General features: G+C 33.7%; 1 protein-coding gene across 1 annotated transcript in view; it reads left to right on the top strand.

The window, feature by feature from the left end:
- The window catches only part of KIF21A (kinesin family member 21A), a gene marked incomplete at both ends in the record, with an annotated part of 166,022 nt that extends 145,397 nt beyond the window's left edge, over positions 1-20,625 (top strand). Inside the window, 9 exons of the mRNA XM_079715363.1 lie at positions 61-189; positions 2,597-2,635; positions 6,636-6,772; positions 8,340-8,520; positions 10,013-10,177; positions 12,227-12,344; positions 13,751-13,921; positions 15,573-15,772; positions 20,532-20,625. Coding sequence (XP_079571489.1) covers positions 61-189; positions 2,597-2,635; positions 6,636-6,772; positions 8,340-8,520; positions 10,013-10,177; positions 12,227-12,344; positions 13,751-13,921; positions 15,573-15,772; positions 20,532-20,625 — 1,234 coding nt within the window. The remainder of the gene's footprint in view (positions 1-60; positions 190-2,596; positions 2,636-6,635; positions 6,773-8,339; positions 8,521-10,012; positions 10,178-12,226; positions 12,345-13,750; positions 13,922-15,572; positions 15,773-20,531) is intronic.
- Positions 20,626-21,036: the final 411 nt, after the last annotated feature.

Below are 21,036 nucleotides of genomic sequence, written 5' to 3'. Positions count from 1 at the left end.
CATTTCTAACAAATCAAAGCGAATTAAAGCCACCTATTTAATGTTCTTTTTTTCTTGTAGCTCAGATTCTGGAACCTCAGAGGCTAGTCTTTCACCTCCTTCTTCCCCACCAAGCCGGCCCCGTAATGAACTGAATGTTTTTAATCGTCTTACTGTTTCTCAGGGAAACACATCAGTTCAGCAGGATAAGTAAGTCATTTTGTAAAAGAGCCCCAATTATTCATTATAATATTCTGAACCTTTCAATACAGTCTGTAGAAAACATTTAGCCTTCTCTCTGTGTGAGAGATGGAGTCTGACTTGTGAACTCTTGCCATATTTCATGTGTTTTTCCAATGGGAAATGAACCATATAGACAAAATTAGAGAAATTAATTTTCCTGCTGAACATTATTCCCTGCTATAGATTTGCATTGCTATACTGACCACTTGTCTTACCTTTTCTTTTACAAGTAAATTGGAATTGAAAAATCTTTGAGACCACTTGAAGTTACATTTCTTGGGATTTTTCAGCTTCATTGAGCCTATAAAAGCCTCTAATCCAGACAGCCTGCATTGAAAAGAGGCAAATTATTTTACCTTTGGTGGATATAACAGCTTACAAAAGCACTGCCATATGTGTAACATGTTGTTATCATTTGGTTGTGCTACAAATCCACCACAAAACTTGAGTAATTGTATTCTTGGGATAAAAGAGTACCTTTATGGGTGGAGGGGGTAGAACTCAGGGTGGGTTGTTGGGGAAGAGAAGTTGGAGGGGTATGGAAAATATGATTTTCATTAAATTTGAAGTGAAAAAATATTCCCACACTGAGCCAGAATCTCTCTTGCAAGAATTTCATACTAACAGTGTTGCCATAAGGTGTTTATTAACTCTGACTTGTCTGCTTTGATTTTGAATGACAGCATTTTGGATAGTATATGTACTTGATATTCAGTATCCCACACCCGTTCTTTGTTTTCTACGCTAGAATCTCCCTGTATATATCAACGATTTCTGAAATTTACAGAGTATTGTTTAAGATCTGTCTGGCATGTTTAGATCATGCTAAATGGCTCTATAGACTTAGAGAGACACACCATCATTTTGAAAGATTCTTTAATCTACTTAATTTATGGATAACATTTTTGATTAGATTTTAATATAGTTTAATCAGTTAGATTAAACTATATTAAAATTAGGTTTTAATATAGTTTAATCAGATGACATGTCCTTTCAAATGATCTAGAGAGGTATTTTTAAAAAATATTTTTAAACAGTATGTTTAAAAAAAGACTCTTGAACATTGTTAAATCATACCACTCATTTAATTGAGAAAGAGTAGAATAACATTACGAATGTCTTTAGGAAGTCCATTTTCACTAGCGATGATGAAGAATTACTAAATTTTGTCTCCCTTGCATTCACAGTCATAAAATTTTTCTGTTGGTCTTTTGATAATCTTGACAATCTAATTATAGTTCCATATTTATTACTGAAATAGTTTATGAACTACCTACCAATCATTTGACTCTGTTGTAGTCTCTATAAACTAAAACTTAGAATAACTGACTACACTTTCAAAAAACTCACCTACCTTTTTAATGACTTTCTTTGGGCTCCTTTTTGAGTCTAGCATATTTCACCAGCTAGAAGTAGGTCCCACACATTGTTTCTGAGTACATAATATGCCAGCACTCACTCTATCCTCATTCTTCCCAAGGATATTGTATGATAATACAAGCTAAATAGATTTTCATTATAACCAGACTTATTGTCAGTCCTGGAGGTTTCAGGTTAAGGCTGACAGGAGTGGCTCACCTGTTTTTAAAATCCCAGTAAAACCTCCCATCTATTACTGAGGGACTGCCTAATCAGAAGAACTCCATGTTTTTGAGATGAATTAAAATCAAAGATTGGGACTTCCCTGGCGGCGCAGTGGTTGAGAGTCCGCCTGCCGATGCAGGGGACACGGGTTCGTGCCCCGGTATGGGAAGATCCCACATGCAGCGGAGCGGCTGGGCCCGTGAGCCATGGCCGCTGAGCCTGCGCGTCCGGAGCCTGTGCTCCGCAACGGGAGAGGCCGCAGAGGTGAGAGGCCCGCGTACTGCAAAAAAAAAAAAAAATCATAGGTTATTAAATTTTGAATGATTTGCTTTCCATTCAAACATATAATGTATTTGTGCAACTTCCACATGAGAGTCTAAATCTAAAGTAATTATCAAGAGGAATAAAGTTCATTAATGACTACTGAAACTGAAAATTTTTTCTAGTACTAGTCAAATTAAATAGAGTCTTGAAGTGATGTATTTCACTTGCTTGATGTTGTTCCTCTTCAGGGCCTACATTTTAGAAAGTGAGAATAGATGGGTTCTGTGGATTAGTAGTAGAAAGTTTTTCCCCCAAAATCTTGGTAGAAAACATAAGCACAAAATTTTAACTAATTTAGCTGTCACTGAATTTGCTGATATCCAGTGCAAATAGAAAAGCAGGGTACTGTAAAGGAAATGTTTGCTGTATTTCTGTTATTCATACTGTTGAATCAGTTCAATCTCAGTGTCTTTACCTGTTGACATCTGTATTCTTTTCCCTCATAATTCTAACTCTTTCACTGTAGGTCTGATGAAAGTGATTCCTCTCTGTCGGAGGTACACAGGTACTTTCTCTCTTTCCTACGTTCTGGCATTTCATTGATGTTCTAAAATGCCTTCCTAGAAACTTTAAACAAATCTCATTTTTGTTGCATTCATAACTTGTAAACCATATAAATGCACTGATGTTTTTAAACATTAATTTTAATATATTTTTGTGATAATACCCTTCAAAGTAGTGGTAAACTTTTTTATATAATAGCATAAAAATTTGTGCTATTTGTATTCTGACTATAACCTAAAACTTTTCTTTAAAGAAATTAAGTTCTTTGAAAATTAATGTAAAGGTTTGCTCCTGAATGGTTTTTTCCACCTCAAGGCATGGGAAGTGAATAAGGTGTTTTTTCATGTTGATTTATCGATTTTAAATAAAAAGTTTATGGCAGGCTTTGTGATTTAAAAAAAAGGTGTACTAGGGGAAAAAAAGGACACTATGGTACCTAAAATACAGAAAGATACAGAAAGTAAAAGAATTTTAAAAACATAATAAATAATTTTAACTGGTAGATGCTGTTTTTCAAATAACAATGTGGCATTTTTTCATGTTTATGGGTTTTTTGGACCCCTAATATCTCTTTTTTCCTTTCATTTCCTTTTCCCACTAATCAGTTTGTCTCCTCTCTCTTTGCACTTCTTTCCCATGTTTTATGGCCATTTTCCTGATCATCAATAGATCCTCCAGAAGGTAGGCGGGGGAAGGGAGAGGAAATTAATCTTATTCACAGTATTACAAGACTTTACTGGTTTTGCATGGATCAGAAATAAGCATTTTTTCCCTTCACATCAGATCTGTTGTATAAGTTTGCAATATTTAACGTTAACTTAAACTATTTTAAAGTTGATTTATATACTTCAGAATGTGGATAGATTAATTTTAATAGAGAAAGAAATACCATGGATTTATGTTTCCAATTTCTGTACTTTTTCTATTACCTTTTGTATAAGGTAATCTCTATAAAATATTAACTCTAACATTCTGAATATTTGAGATTATCTTTCAGTATCTAATAAATATGATGCTATATTTAATGTTGAAATTATTTTTCTTCAGAAATCTGAATAAATAAAACATATAAGAATGAAAAAGAGACATCCTTGTCTCTAGGGCTATGCCATACATAAGTTACTGGAGGCAAATATTCACTTTTGTAATATTACAACCTTTGACATGACAGAATTATGTTGCACATTATATCATCAGGAAACATTAATAGATTCTTAGGATAAAGATAGTAATCTGAAGGAAGGAACTCTTTTGGAGACATAGTCCTAAATAACCAAGTGCTAAATAACCAAGGGTACTGTTTAGCTTTTTTCTTAGGATGATTTGTGTCATTAAGTGCAGATCAAAACTGCTCTTAGGTTATTTACATTAATTATTTTCTTTATAATCAGCTTGTTAGAATATACATACATATATATTTAATGTTTTAGAAGAGCAGCAATTGACCATGCATTAGATCATAACTTTTCAACATTTGAAGCAATAGTTATAATTTGATGGCTTCAGTTCATAGCTATAAACCCCACATAATATTGATAGGATTTCAAAATGGCAGTTTTAGACTTTTGAGGAGGTTTTGCTACAATTTCAGTTTTAATCTGGTTAAGTTCTTACATTACCAACAAGTTACTGAGCATTAATTTCAAGAATCTCAAATTGATGTGTGAATGCAAATAATACTTTGGATTTTGTAATTATACACCCATGTGGTAACAATTCCTGGTCTTATTTCTGGTAATGGGGAACTCCCTTCACTTTTTGAAATCATTATAAAACTAAATCCCAAAAATAAAGTTTTTTTTTTTAATCCTAAGCCTAATTTACCTCCTTTAAATTTTTATTCATTGGTCTGTCATCAGCCCTCTTGAGCTATGCTAGATTTAATCCAGTATACCTTTTTTGTGTGTATGTGCCAGCTCTTTAAATATTCAGCTATTTAACTGTGCTTTTATATGCTCTCTCCGATGAAGGTTCTCTTATCAGCTCAATAGTTTTAGATTCATCTGTTCCTAATATGATATACTCTGCAGATCCTTCTTTCTGCTTCCACTGTTTTGGAAAATCTCTGATTTTTCAAGGCTGTTTTTAAAATGTGGCACCTGGAACTCAGCCTCATTCCAGATGTGGCCTTGGCAGAATATAGTAGCTCTATTGCTTTCTTTCTCCTGAAATACTTACTTTTGTTGCACAAGTCATTGAAAGTGTTGGTAGAAGAATCATAAATTGTTGATCCATTGATCTTGTATTTAATAAACAAATTTATTTAGCTTTTAAAATTTAATTAAGCCCCTTTCCTACTTGGAGCATTCTGTTCTATCTTCAACTTAAATTTTATGTTTACATTTTATCCAGTGAACATTTTAGTGCTAAGTACATACTTAAATGGATTTTTTTTGGTAATTTTTCTAGACAATAGAGCTCTTTAATATATCAATTTAATAAACATGCCATATCTGTCTTGAGTTCTGGGGAAAGACTGACTAGATATTGAAGACCTTTTTCCAGAATGAGAGGAACATTGACTCTTTAGGGGTGACTCTTCAGCCACTGATGGAACTACCTTACTACAACAGTTTCATACTTACCCACCATGTCCATAGGGATATCATTTGAAAAGCTTTTTGTATGGACCTTATTGGAATCAACATATATTGTGAATATGACATTCCCCTAATTTCCTGCCTATTAATTCTACAAGGACCTTCCCCTGTGAAATGTTACCTCTTACTGATGAGCATTTAAGTGTTTGTAATTATTTGTTTAATATTTTCCTCTATGAGACTCAACAAGAAGTTTTACTCATCTGTAATTTCTGAAATCCACTTTTTTTTCTCCTTTCTGGAAAATTGGGTCTACATGTTTTATCTCCTTTATTGATCCTCTTAGTATACCAACAATGATTTTGCCTCTGCAATGGTATATGCTTTCACAACCCTGTGATCTAATGATTTAAATACAGAAATACTTGAACTCACTGAATAAGTCTTCATTGTCAGATCTAATGTATCTTGGGCTTACATTTCTTCTTAATTATTTCTGTCCCTTGCATCTTAAAGGTTCTTTTCATTCATCAGGAAGATAGAAACAGACAGCTTTGTTTTATTGCTGAATCTGTCCTAAAATTATGTCATCTGTCTTATATAATGGACATATTTCAACATAATTTTTCTTCCTGCCCTGAGCAAAGATACATCCAACTTATATATTTATCATTTCTTAATTCACTCTCATTTTTAGTCTTCCCAATACAATTATTTCAGTTCAGATCCTGTCTTAACCTCCTTTGGGATAGGGACAGTGTTTTGATAAATTTTATATTTTCATAGTTCATAGTCCAGTGGCATAAAGCAGAAATTCCAGAAACATTAAAATTATGAGAAATCTCCCTAAAGAGCATCACTATTCTTTTAAAATCTTACTCTTTTTTAAAAATCGTCTTTGAGATTGTTAGAGTTTTAAAAGTTTTGTTATTTTTGAGCCATTCTCCCTTTAGAATTTCAGGCTATGCAATCATTCTTGTATTTATTCAAATTTGTTTGAAATTTGCTTCCTTAGTATTTTAGGTGGTATGTATTATACTTTCTTTAGAATGTCTTTTTTGACATAGAGTCACATTCCAGGCTGATAGTCACATCTTCCAGTTATCCATCATTTATGCTTTCTCATTTTTCATAATTCACTATATTTGAACAGCTCTCAATATTACTTCATTAAATTTTGAAGAGATGAAATTGTTAATAAGAAAATCCAATTTATCATGACTTTGCTCTTTGCAGAATGCACCTGCTAGCTGATGCCTAATTAGTTGATGCACTCCATCACTACTATTATAATTTCACACTTTGTCTCTGTCCTTTTGCTTAAAAAAAAGACAAGGGAGAAATCTGGATTTTATTACAGTACTAATTATTTAGAAAGACTTCTTAAAGCCAGAGGGAAAAAAAAAAGTAGTTTAATGATATAGCTACTAAAGTAAATCTTATTTTTTCCCCCCACCTCAGGGGCATAATCAACCCATTTCCAGCTTTGAAAGGAATCAGAGCTTCTCCACTTCAGTGTATTCACATAGCTGAAGGGCATACAAAAGCTGTGCTCTGTGTGGATTCTACTGATGATCTTCTCTTCACTGGATCAAAAGGTGCTAGTAGTTGTGCCATGTGGATATTTAACATATTTTTTTTAATGATTACATTTTAACAGGTTTTTAAAAATGTCAAACTGCTTAAGACACATAAGAATCTGAGAGATAATCTCATTCAACTCCTGAATTATATAAAATATAAAATCATTACATAGTTGGGAAGAAAGTAAAACTTGTGTTGATGTTATGTGAATAGAATGGTGAGGGAATATATCTCCTTTTGGTAATTGAGCACCTAATACATGCAAAGCCCTGAGCTTAGTAATGCAGGCTATATAAAAATCTACAAAAGGCCATTACAGTGTACTGTGTGGTAAAAAGAATAAGCTGGGTAGCAGCCACAATTTCTTGAGCACTTACTCTATGTAGGAGACTATGCAAATTTTATCTCATTTAATTCTCACAATAACCCCAATGAAATACATGTTGCATCCTAATTTTACAGATGAAGGAGCTGAAGATTCAAGAAATTAAATAATTTTCCCAGATAAACTTAACTAGTAAGTGAAAGAGCCAGGATTAGAAACCTAGGTCTACTCATCTCCAAACCTGCAGTCTTAACCCCTTTGGTGCAATTGCAGGCAACTAGAAATTAACTGTAAACAATTTGAAGAGTTATAGACAAAGAGTTTCAGGGTTTCAGGAAAGGGAGAGATTATGCTAAATTGTGAAAAATAAGGAAGGCTTTGATAAGGGGGAATTTAAGATGAACCTTACAGGATTGTTTGGATTTGACAGGTAAGAATTGGCAACCAAGATTAGAGAACAGTGTAAGCAGAGACTTTGAGGTAGAAGTGGGTTTGGAAACTAAATTCAGTTGGATTGAAAAGTAGAGTATATGTAGGGGCAGTGGTGGACAGTGAGGTTAGAAAAGTGAGAAGGAAGCATGTACAGGAATTTGGGAAGCTAGTCAAAGCTTTTTAGCATTTAGGGATGTTACAAGGTGAGGGGAAAGTCTAGCTAGAACTTGTGAATTGTGAATAATGGCAAGTAATTCCTCAATTTAAAAAATTTGCTCTGTAAAAGAATTTTCTAATGATTCAAATTAAATTTATTAGTCCAGGATAATTAGATATTTAGCGTGTCAAAAAAATAGAATAATTTTATGATTATGTTTTTGGGTCAAAAATGAAATCAATCAGTGACCCCTGGAAAAGAAAGGTGTGTGTATTCCCAAGTGTGGAGTGTGGTGAGTACATAAAAGAGTGATCAAAGAAAAATGTCTCAAAGAGGTTGATTTGGGATTGCCATTTTAAATTCAGGAGCAATTTGAAACAAGATTCTCTTGATATGTCTATTTCAAATTTTGTATAATTAGTTTTTAATACCACATAATGCATACACCATATATCCTGGCTTTCATCTAATCCTTTATACCTACTTTGCCCTTCAACCTGCTGCAAAATGTCAAGGATAGAGTTAGAATGCCTGCTGCAAGTTAATTAAATAATTACTGTTTTCTTATCTCATTTTTTTTCTCATAGAAGAGAAATTGTTATTGTTAAGAGAATCTAATTTAGCTCATATTGACAGTATTTCCTCTTTTTTATTTGTTTGTTTTTAGATCGTACTTGTAAAGTATGGAATCTGGTGACTGGGCAGGAGATAATGTCACTGGGAGGTCATCCCAACAATGTAGTATCTGTAAAATACTGTAATTATACAAGTTTGGTCTTCACTGTGTCAACATCTTATATTAAGGTGTGGGATATCAGAGATTCAGCAAAGTGCATTCGAACGCTAACGTAAGTAACTTAAAGACAAACAGCATAAGGGGCAAATAGTTCTTGTATACAAAATGTAAGAAAAGATAGGCCTATTTTTTGTTTATTTATACCTATCCACTTGCAAAGAATATGAAAGTGTTTATAATAAGAACACAGATAAAATAAGGTGAAAAAAAACTTGAGAAAATAAAATACAATAACTCAATATTAAACAGGAAAGGAGAAGTCATATTTGATCTGTAACTAAATACACATTTCATATTTCCTCCCTCCCAAATAACTAAGGAATTATATTTTCATAGTATTCATTAATTGATGTAGTTAAATGATTTACATTACTTGCTTCAAATGAGTACCACTCCTTGGAAAATGGCTGAAATCACCATTATAGACTGGTAAGAAGTACTTGCTAAATTTAATTAGCATGTATTGAATAATACATGCTAATTAATTGAGGAGTTTTTTTTAAGACACTGCTTTGGTGCTAGCCTATATTTCATAACTGTAGGTTATGTTGGACAATTGGAGGATGAATTTGTTTTCTACATCTGTTATCATATATGTATGTCTTTAAAATATAGAGCAAATAGTGATTCTTTTTGCCATAAGATTGATTAACTGTTTTACATAATTAAAATTAAGGTGAACTCTGTTGATTTAAATAAGAGAAGGGAGCATAGGAATGGTTAATTTTTACTAATTTGTAGAGTGAGGATTATTAATATTTAAGTGCTATTTTATATTTTGAGAATTACTAATTATTTACTGTACTGAATACAGGTCTCTTGTGGAAAATTTTGTAGGAAAAAAACACTGTATCTTATGTGAGAAATTTACCAATCCAGTTGACTCATTAAAATCAAAATCAAATTTGAAAAGATTGATTATAACTTGGTATTTTAGAAGTTTGCTAATAAAATGTTTCAAAATTTAAAAATATACTTACCATTTAGAATTTAGCTGAGGAAATAGAAATAAATCATATTTAAGTCATTCGCATATAGTAAGTAATTCTTATATGATTGGGTTAAAATAAACAAAAACTGAAAATAAAAAGTCCTTAGTGTCTTTAATTCATAAGGGCAAATCTTATATATGAAAGGAATACTGGTAGGCTTGTTCCTCAGGGAACTTCTGGAAATTGCAGGAAAATGAATTAATTTTGTGACACTGTATCATTTGTTGAGCTTTTGTCTTTGTCATCTAATCTTTTCTGAATCATATTTAAGTCATCCCTAACAGGGCCCAGAATTCCTAGTGTTATAATAACTTGCAAATTAAGAGTTTTAAGCCATGTCATCTTGTTTTCTTCATTCATTTATTCATTTATCTATCAAAATGTTTATTTATTAGTGTGTATGAGGTGCTATGCTAGGCACAGTGCATACAGTGACCAAAGAACACAGATCTTCTTGTTGTCTACAGCCAGTTTCCTAGGAATTTAAGGAATTCTAAGACTAACTCTTGTCCAGAAATGTGACTTATTTTGCTTTACTTTGTCTCTGTTAAGGTCTTCAGGACAAGTTACTCTTGGAGATGCTTGTTCTGCCACCACCAGCCGGACAGTTGCTATTCCTTCTGGGGAAAACCAAATCAATCAAATTGCACTGAACCCAACTGGCACCTTCCTCTATGCAGCTTCTGGAAATGCTGTCAGAATGTGGGATCTTAAAAGGTAGAATTTTAAAGAAAATGTACTTCCTGTATATGGCAAATGTAATTTTCACACATTAATAACATTAGTGTGTGTGAAATCTAATTTGTATAACCCCAGAAGTTAATATAAAAACCTAGACTTTTCTGTTTGATTCAGCACCTCTGAATTTCTATGTCCTCGTTAGCAAACTCACAATTTTCCTTTCTTTTAACCTCCATTGCTGGAGAAAAAAATATATGAAGGAAAATAGCCTTTCTTAATATTTGTCTATAAGTTGTGTTGTTTACCAGGAAGAGAACAAGATTCTCATGCTAGTTGCATCAGTACCTTTGAAAGAATTATTTTTTGTAACATCACTTATGCATCATTATCTCAAAAATTTCAGTTTACAAACAATATAACTTTAAGCATAAATATTCACAGGATTTTTATAAATATAGAATTATATATATATACACATATATATGATGAAGTATTAAGGAGATGAAGTGAGTACAAAGAGAAAAATGATAAATTGAAATGTAAGGCATTACATCTTTGATTTGATTTTTTATTTGCCGTGAAGTATGAGCTTTTATCCTTCATTTGAGTGTTTATTTTAGCTTCTTTTCTAGTTCTTAAAAATTTGGCAGCAAGGGAATATTTATTTATTAGTTAACAAATGTTTATTCAATATCAATTATGGCAGGCACTATACCAACACTTGTGGTAGGTACTGGGGATAAAGACTGAGCAAGACAAATTTGGTGTCCATCTTCTTAGAACTCATCTTGTAATGGAGGATAAAGGCCATTAAAAGTCAATTATAAGATTCTGAGTAAAGTTTGCAATTCAGGTAATATCCCAGGTAATAATCAGGTAATAATCCAGTCTAGAAGGGCTTCGTCAGTAGTAAATCAAAGGGAAATTTATTTTAGAAATTCTGAGGAAAACTGGTTATAACTTGTAACATTTTAATGCATGACTGAGAAAGTATTATAAGCATAATTTATAGATAAATAAATGAGAGAGAAAGAGAAAGAAGAAACACAGTCCTGAGAACTGTTTTAGAAAAAAAAAAAAGTAGAAAATTGAAAACTGCTTGTTTAAGAAAATTAGGAACGAGGCGAGGACTGGGTTTATTCTTGAAGATATTAAACTTGATTTGTAGTTGCAGTACCATGAAAGAAGATACTCAAAGTCATGACATGAGGCAGAAAAGATATCAGCTTTTGAAAATCTTTACACTTTCTTTTCTGCTGAAAAGTTAGATCCTTTTTCAAGTTGCTTGATTTCAGCAACATGATTAAATACAGATTCATCTTAACAAATTAACTAAGAAAAGAGTTACACGAAATAATAATATTCTAGAAGGCAAATACATCTCTGTATTCCAGCAGCTTGATTTGAGGTAGGACTGTGAAACAGAGGTTCATTGTCACCCCCTGACAATGGGCATCATATGTTTTTCTACCAGTCAGATATATTCCTGGTCATTTTCATGTCTTTGTAATAATTGATGAAATGGACTACCTATTTTTTGACATACATGTATATACACATATGTGTGCATACATGTATACATGTGTATATGTGATGTGTGTACATATATGTGTATGTGTTTATGTGAGAATATATGTTAGTGTAGTAAAATAATCTTACTTTCTTCATATTGTTATTTTCTAGTTATATCAGTGACATAGTTGTTTTAATCAAATTTCAAATTGGCCTTAATAACATCAGTCATATGTCTATAACATATGGAGACATTTAACAGATTAAGGTTTACCTGGACTTAGGTTAGATTTAAACTTAGCCTTTAGCAAGTTTTTATTTATTTATTTATTTTTACTACCTGAATGATATTAGCTGCTTTGGAATAACTTATTTAGGACTCCTCACACTTCCATCAGAGAATTGATTAGTTTGGCCATTATTTTTACTCTTAATTTGAACAGAGTTGCATAGAGGTGGATTTAAATCAAAAAGAACAGTTTTAGCAAAGACTGTTGATTATTTTTGCTGAGGCTTAGGCTCAACATGTTAAGAAATATTTTCAAACAAAATTATTTTTCTTTCTTTTTAAAGGTTTCAGTCCACAGGAAAGTTAACGGGACACCTAGGCCCTGTTATGTGTCTTACTGTAGATCAGATTTCTAGTGGACAAGATTTAATCATCACTGGCTCCAAGGATCATTATATCAAAGTGTGTATAATAAAGTTGTTTAATTACATTCTCCTATTAAATGATAGATTAGAAGTATTGAGATGCACCTGAGACCCTTTTCTCTTAATCAGTTTTCTTTTTTCTCATTTCTAACCTTTGCTTTTTCTTCCTGATCTTTTCCTCACTCGGTTCCTGGTTGTGTTGTCTTATTATTTAAACATGTATTCTCACTTTTCATAGAAGATAGGTTGGGAGGGATTTTAAAGATTTTTTTGGCTCAGTCATCCAACTAATGCTTAAGTCTCATCATCACCACCTTTAATGCTGAACATGTTATGGTCTTCATATTTTATGCAAGTAGCAGATAAGATGAGGAGAGAAGCATAGTTTGATTCTGGAGATGTTAAATTTGAGATGCTAATAGAGGACCTTCTCATGTAATCCAGTAGGCCATTTGAAAGGCAAGTCCAGAGCTCAAGATAAGTTATGACTAGACATGTATGTTTCGGAGCTGTTCAAATAGAAGCAGATGGTTAAGGAGTTGGAGTAGTTGACATGGCCAAAGGATAGGGGTTGATATGACTCGGCCTTGGGGAATCCTATAAGAACCAATGGGAATAAAAAAGAGGAAACAGTAATAAAGAGAGATAGGAAGAGTATAAGTACTCTTTTTTAGAAACTTTGATTAAGAAATGAGAAATCGGTTAGTGACTTGACAATAGAAAGGTTAAGGTGAGAGGATTTTATATTTGGTAGACTTGAGCATGTTTATATGCTCAGGAAATGGGCTCAGTGGAGAGGGAAAGTGAAGAGTGAAGTGGTAGCAATTGGTGAATCAGATCAAAAATGTGAACCTTGGGAAAAAGTAGGTACACTTTAGCATCTGAAAAGAAGGGAAGGGTAAGAGAATGTTTGAGAATAAAAGGAAACTTTTGTAACTAGGAGGATGGTCCAGAAAATTTATTTTTGGTCATACTAACCTTATTAGGAAATCACAATTTCAACAGTTAAGAGAGATGAGAGCAACTGAAGGGAGTGAAAGGTTTTGAATAGCAGCTTTGGAGAATTTGAGATGACCACCAAGATTGCAGAGCTACCTAATAGTGTTTAAATAACAATCATATCATTTATTTGAATTTCACCTGGATTGATATGTAGCATTTTTATTATTTAACATATCATTTGTACACTCACACATGAGAAAATTGGTTGCCTTTCTTAAGAGCTTACAGACATGTAAACATGTGACATGTAAGCAAAAGTAGTGTGAAGATAGGGATCAGGTTCATCCTGAGTCATTCATAGCAGGTTATTTTAGTTAACTTAGTAAAATAAAACAAATCATATCTGGTTAATATACATGTGTGTGTTTCTATGAATGAACGCATATAGGTGCTTATTTGTAAGATAAATAGGATGACTGCTTCCTTTCTGCTTTTATTTAGATGTTTGATGTAACTGAAGGGGCTCTTGGAGCTGTGAGCCCCACCCACAATTTCGAGCCCCCTCATTATGATGGCATTGAAGCATTAACCATACAAGGGGATAACCTATTTAGTGGTTCCAGAGATAATGGAATCAAGAAATGGGATTTAGCTCAAAAAGACCTTCTACAGGTAATGCAAAACCTTTTCATGGGATGCAGTGGGTATTTCAAAGTCACCAGTATTCTATATAAGAACGCAAAGAGCCTCTATGTAGATTTTCATTGTTTAGGGATGGTATCAAACAGGGCTTCCTCTTAAAGAGTGTTTCATCATCACCCACCAGAGATACTAATTATGAAAAGAGCAACATTCAACATTTAATGATATCTCCTAAATAAAAGGGGAATAGACTCTGATAAGACAGGAATAAAGACACAGACCTACTAGAGAATGGACTTGAGGATATGGGGAGGGGGAAGGGTAAGCTGTGACAAAGTGAGAGAGAGGCATGGACATATATACACTACCAAATGTAAGGTAGATAGCTAGTGGGAAGCAGGCGCATAGCACAGGGAGATCAGCTCGGTGCTCTGTGACCGCCTGGAGGGGTGGGATAGGAAGGGTGGGAGGGAGGGAGATGCAAGAGGGAAGAGATATGGGAACATATGTATATGTATAACTGATTCACTTTGTTATAAAGCAGAAACTAACACACCACTGTAAAGCAATTATAGTCTAATAAAGATGTAAAAAAAAAAAAAAAAGTGTTGGAAGATCTGGGATTGCCCCATGCTTGTGTTTACTAAATGAAATCAGTCTTGCAGTAAATCAGTCAGTTTCTCATTTTGTTTTTGTTTTTTTGTTTTATGTACACATATTCCAAGGAGTACCAAGTTTCACTAAGGTCAAAGCAGTCTAAATGATTCCTCATCTCATTTTCATACATTCAACAGTGGTGGTTCTCTCATTTCCTATAGAATGATAGTTGGATTGAAGTGTTCTGTCAATACAATCAAACATTGGTGACTTTTCCTAATTCCCAGAGGAAGAAGTTAGTTAGCAGATAAAATTGTACTCAATTTCAGGCTTTTCCTTATAAATGTATGCATGTGTATGTATTGCAATTACTCCTACTTTCTTGCTTACAACCAGATGAAAACAAAATGAACAAGTAGCATGAATGTTAATAGAGAAAACCTGGCAACAGATGCATATATTGCACTCAGAAGCTTTTCTTTTATATATATACATTCTTGGATGTGACTTTTATGTTATGTATATAAATATATTTATGCATAAAATATGGTATATAGTCTGAGCTTATAATTATTGTTTACTCATTGTGAAATATATAGGTTAGCTCCAGCCTTCAACAAAAAAGCTTTAGGCCTCTATGTTCTCTTCCAAAATTTAAGGCAGTGATTTTATGAGAAAATCTTTATAGTCTACACACCAGGTTGTAGTTTTCAAACTAGTTGCGTGAGATACATTTTGGAGAAAGGTGAAATAGTTACTCCTTTTAAGAGAAAGTGATGTTTGAAAAAAATTCTGTATACTTTCCAGGTGTTTTAGATTCTATAGATTTTTTTTTAACATTCTAGGCCTTTAATACTGATAACACTGATGATAACTAGTGAGGCAAATTTAGGAGCAAATTACAGATTTATTTCTTTAAATCATGAAGAGTGACTTCACAGAAAATGATTTTTATGGTTTCCAGGCCAATTCAGTGTTCCAAATTTTGAATTTTGTCAATAAAAACTTCTGTAACTTATTTTGGTATGAAAATGTCGGTTTGGACTACTCCCCTTAAACTGCTGATTTTTCTTTTTTTTCTCAGCAAGTTCCAAATGCACATAAGGATTGGGTCTGTGCCCTTGGAGTGATGCCAGGCCACCCAGTTTTGCTCAGTGGCTGCAGAGGGGGCATTCTGAAACTCTGGAACATAGATACCTTTGTGCCAGTTGGAGAGATGAAAGGTCATGAGAGTCCTATCAATGCCATATGTGTTAATTCCACCCACATTTTTACTGCAGCTGAGTAAGTTTCTGCTATGTGATCATTCTCTATATTGTTTACTTGTATTCAGATTTAATAAATCCTGTAAGTTGTAAATATCTGGAAATGTAGAATATATGAATCCTTTTATTACAGTTATTCTAATGTCTATTTATGATATCTTATTTATATTTTCTGAGATACACTGTGGGCACTGAGTTTGGGCTCCCCTGGTTACATGGTAATAGTGTTACTCCTGTGTCGGCTCTCTGATTAGACTAAGAAGTCTGCTGCCAGATCTTCCCCTGGTGATTTTAATTTTTAAAAAATCATTCATAAGTGACTAGTTTCTAAAAGTTTTTTCCACAAAGGCAACAAACTTGCCATTCCTCCCATTTAGACCATTTCATTAAAAAAAAAAAAACTTTGTGCATCTTCCACCTCCTTTAAAGTTTAAGCACATAGTAATAATATCTATTTCCCTCTTAAGATGGCTGGATTGATTAATTTATTTGCTCATTGGCTTATTCATGATGAATCTCCTATGTGCCAGGCACTGTTCCAGACCCTTGGGAATAGAGAAGTGAACAAAATAGATACAAACCGTAGTTTCATTCTAAGGAGGAGAAAAGAAAATAAATAAGTAAAATATGTTACACGTTGAGAGGTGCTATGGAGAAAAATAAAGCAGGCAAGGGGGATGAGAACATCACTGGGGGGCTGGGGTTACACAGTAGAGTGGTCAGTTAAGGCCTTACTGAGAAAGTGACATTTAAGAAGATGTTTGAAGGAGGTGTAGAGATGTGACCATAAAAATGACATAATATGTATATAAGTACTTTGAAAAGGAAAGCATATATACTAACTGTAATGTGAGGTGTTCATCTCAATCAAATGAAATGTAATTTCTCATGAATATCTATCTTGAAAATCTCCCTATGTCATTTGTGTACCAATTATGTTACTTAATTTAACCGACTGCTTGATTCGTCTGTCCTAAATGCACGATTACCCTGATTTTATTTTGAAACCTCTGCTATATTTCTCTGGTGTCTCTTATTATTCGTGCTGTTTCCATTGAATCCCTCTTCTCATTTAGATTTACTTTCTCTCATCTCGAAAGTACATCAAAGCCAATTTTTTGTGTGTTTTTCTAAGGTATTTACCTTTGGTGCTTCATTGATTCTATTTCCAAGATGCATTACTTTCTTAAGAGTCATCACTTTTATTTGTTCCCTTGGAAATTTGTTTTGTCCTTAACAATTTATGGGAAATAAATTAATATCCCTCAAAGCTGTGGGACACACAAGATAAGACTATAAAAGTATTATGTATCACTGAGGTCTGGTCAGTGAGGTATGATATAATACTTTTCTTCCATGATACAATTTTATTTTTGAAGAATTGAAATCTTTCTCAGTTTACCCATGGAGCATCAGATGCAGATGTATTTACCATGTAACATAAAATCAGGAAAATCGCCAGTAAAATCAGAAGGCCTATTTTCAAATTAGTGCTACTTATTTGTTATCTAAAAAATGTTTGTATAGGGCTTAGTATCTACCAGGCATTGTTCTAAGTGTTTTCAGGCTTTAACTCATTTAGTCTTCATAAGAACTCTAGACAGTGAGTATTATTATAATCCCTATTTTATAGGTGGGACTTTAGAATTCAAAGTCCTTGTATAAGTAATTCTATCATATCTGATTTCTGGATCTGCTGTCACTGATTGATTTTTCTTATGATTATGGGTCTTATTTTTTCTGCTTCTATGTCAAGTAACATTTTATTGAATGTTGAACATTAATTATAGCATTGTGTTTTGAGTATCTGGATTTTGTTTTATTCCTTTAAAGAGTATTGGGCTTTGTTTGTCAGGCACATAAGTTACTTGTGGTTCAGCTCATATTTTTGAGACTTGTTTTTAACTCTTCTTGGATTTCTACTGAATGTCTTGAATGTTTGATGCTGTTCTCCACTGGTCAAAACCTGAACATCTCATAGCCCTTTGTGAACTCTGGGATTTGTTTGACTTATACTCACTAGTAGCTTTTTGGTGTGGCCTTATAGTCTGATTCTACTCATGTGCAGCTTAGCCTTCAGTCAAAGGCATTAGGGGACCCCTATGTGGATTGATGGAATTCTTTTCCTATAGCTCCATAGTTTTTTTTGCATAGCTCTCTCCTCTTCTCTATCTGGTTCTACAAATTCCAACTATTTCACACTTACCAGATTTTTATTACTATCTCTTCAACTCTGATTCTGTGATTTTTCTGCTTGGTTTCCCCACATTGCTGTAGTCTGGAAAGTGCTGCCAGACTGAGAGCCAGGGCCATCACAGAGGTCACCTTCTTTGCTTCCCCTTTCTCAGGGATTACAGGCCTATACTACCCATTGCCCAGTTTCTGAAAATAGTTGTTCCATATATTCTGTCAAGTTTTCACTTTGCTTACAACAGGAGCACTAACCTGGCACAGGTTACTCTGTCATGACTAGTAGTGTAAGTTTGTTCATCTTAGACTTCATATGTCCAAAACTGAACTCCCGACCTTCCTAAGAAGCCTGCTCATCCTAAAGCCTTCTCCATCTCAGTTGATGGCTTGTCTGTCTTCTCTGTTGCTTAGTTTAGAAACCTTCATTCCTCTCTTTCTTTCACACTCCATATCCAATTCATCAGCAAACTCTGTTGGTGTTCTACCTTTAAATTATATCTAGAATCTGACCACTTCTCACCATGCTTTTTGCTGCCTCACTGACCCTAGTCACCATCAACTCTTGGATTACTACAGTAGCCTCCTAAACAAGGTCCGTTTCCCATATGTAGTCTATTCTCAACACAGACACCAGAGTAATTTTTTTTTAAATACAAGTCAGATCTTGTTCCTTCTCTGCTCAAAACCTTGCATTGATCATCCATTTTATCTAAAGTAGAGGCCATTACTTGATCTGACCCTTTGAGCATTTATCTCTCACCTTACCTTCTAGTACCCTCTGACATGCTCCTTCTCTTAAAACACCAATAACATCTTTGCTGGTTCTTGAACATATCAGGCTCACTCCAACCTTAGGACATTTGCCCAAAGTGCCTTCAGAGATCCTGATCTTCTTCTAATGTCTTTCTCAGTAAGAATAACCTTGCCAGTTTATTTAAAATTGTGATCTCTCCTATCGACTACCACTCCTGATCCTGAACCCCTTTGCCATACTCTTTAATTTCTCTATAACATTTATTACTTTCTAATAAACTTTATAATTTAATTATTTATTAAGTTTTATTGTCTGTCTCCTTTTGCTAGAATATATGATCTACAGAGGCATAGGATTGTGCTTTTTATTTATTTGTTTATTTTTAATTGATCCTGAGTGCCTAGAATAATGCCTAGAACACTGCAAGTTCCCAATAAACATTTGTTGAATGGATGGTTGTATAAATAAATGGAATGGATAAATGGGTGGATGAGTGAACATATCCCCTTCTGTTTTCAGTTACATGTGCTATGTGGGATGGGGAGAGATTATTATTTCCCCCCAGTTTTATTGAGATATAATTGACATACAGCACTGTGTAAGTTTAAGGTATACAGCATAATGATTTGACTTAAATATATAATGAAATGATTATCACAATAAGCTTAGTTAGCATCCATAGTCTCATGTAGATTAAAAAAAAAAAAAGAAAAGGAAAAGAAAAAAATGTGATTTTTTTTACCTTGTGGTAAGAACTCTTAGGGATGAGAAGATTGTTGATTAAAAACTAGAAAGCCTGGCTTCTAGGCTCAGCTCTGTACTCTACTATGTTACATTGAACAAGTCACTGAACTTTCTTTATTCTCAAAATGGACTACATAATCTTTGAAATACTTTTTAACTATACAATTCTATGGCAACTCGTTCTTTTGGCTTTGGGTTTGTTAGGAAATGGGAGAAAAGCAACACTCTCTTTTTAGAGCCACGAGAGACATGGTAAGAAATGTGATTGTCTAATGACTACTCCCCAGAACCCACGTTAAGTGAATAAAAATAAGTTTTCTCAGAAAAGCTTTGAATTGTCTATGTTCTATGATAGGCAGAATGTTAGACTACTTCTTAGTAGCCTCCTGCTTTTTCTGTGGGCTTATGTTGATTTAACCTGAACATAATTCTTCCTGAATATCAACAGATTCACCAACTCCCTGGAATTCCTGCCCTGGCCCCCTCACTGTGATCTTACTCTGTGCTCTTATCCCTGAAGATCTCTGACCATGTCATATCAGTAAAGTCTTTAACAGATGGAGCCAGACTGCCTGGTTTCAAATCTTGGCACTATCACTTACTTTGTGATCTTGGGCAAATTTTATTTATTTATTTTTTGGCCGCACCTTGAGACATGCGGAAATTCCCCGACCAGGGATCAAACCCACGCTCCCTGCAGTGGAAGGGCGGAGTCAACCACTGGACCACCAGGGAAGCCCGATCTTGGGCAAATTAATTAACTTCTTTGGACCTCAATTTGCTCATCAATAAATAGGGGAGAATAGCATATCTATATCTTATGATATGTAAAGAGAATTAAATGCATTAATGTATGTATGGGGAACATAGTAACAATACCTGGCATATAATAAGCCCTTGATAATATGAACTATTTTTAATTTCATTATTATGGGCACCTGTTTGGTATACCTATGGGACAATGTATATTTTTACTTACACCTATTAGAGATCTTTTCAGAAAATGTTTCCATGATAAGTAATTCTACAAACTACTTCTTTATCTTTCCACCTCTTTTCACATGTTCATTTTTAATTTATTATTGTGTAGTGATCGAACTGTGAGAATTTGGAAGACTCGAAATTTGCAAGATGGTCAGCTCTTTGACACAGGAGATCCGGTGGAAGATATTGCCAGTAGTTAAACATGAATGAAGATAGTCATAAACTGAATACTGTGATTATACTCTATGTTCTTTATGGAAAATGTTGTCCTGCATTTATTAGGCAAAAACTTGTGAATGGGATTAACTGGAAAATATATCTGAATCCAACTGCTGAATATAAATGGTATTCTAATAAAATTGTGTACTATCCTGTGTGCTTAATTTTAATATCTACCAATGCATATATAACCTATAATTGATATGCTGCTTGATTTGCACTTATATAGTGGCTGGATTTTTATGCCTGGCTATAAAGAACATCTTCAAATTACTTGAAGTACAACATGTCTGCTTTTGTGACAGTCAGAAAATACACTTGGAATACAAAGCAACCCACTGTTAACTCATTCATATAGTCTGTTCAGATGATTTACATATTTAAAATATATT

Source organism: Hyperoodon ampullatus (genome assembly GCF_949752795.1).
Source record: "Hyperoodon ampullatus genome assembly, chromosome: 11".
NCBI classification, from domain to species: domain Eukaryota; kingdom Metazoa; phylum Chordata; class Mammalia; order Artiodactyla; family Ziphiidae; genus Hyperoodon; species Hyperoodon ampullatus.
Note: the sequence above shows the minus strand (reverse complement) of the source record. Positions and strands in the feature narration are given on the sequence as shown.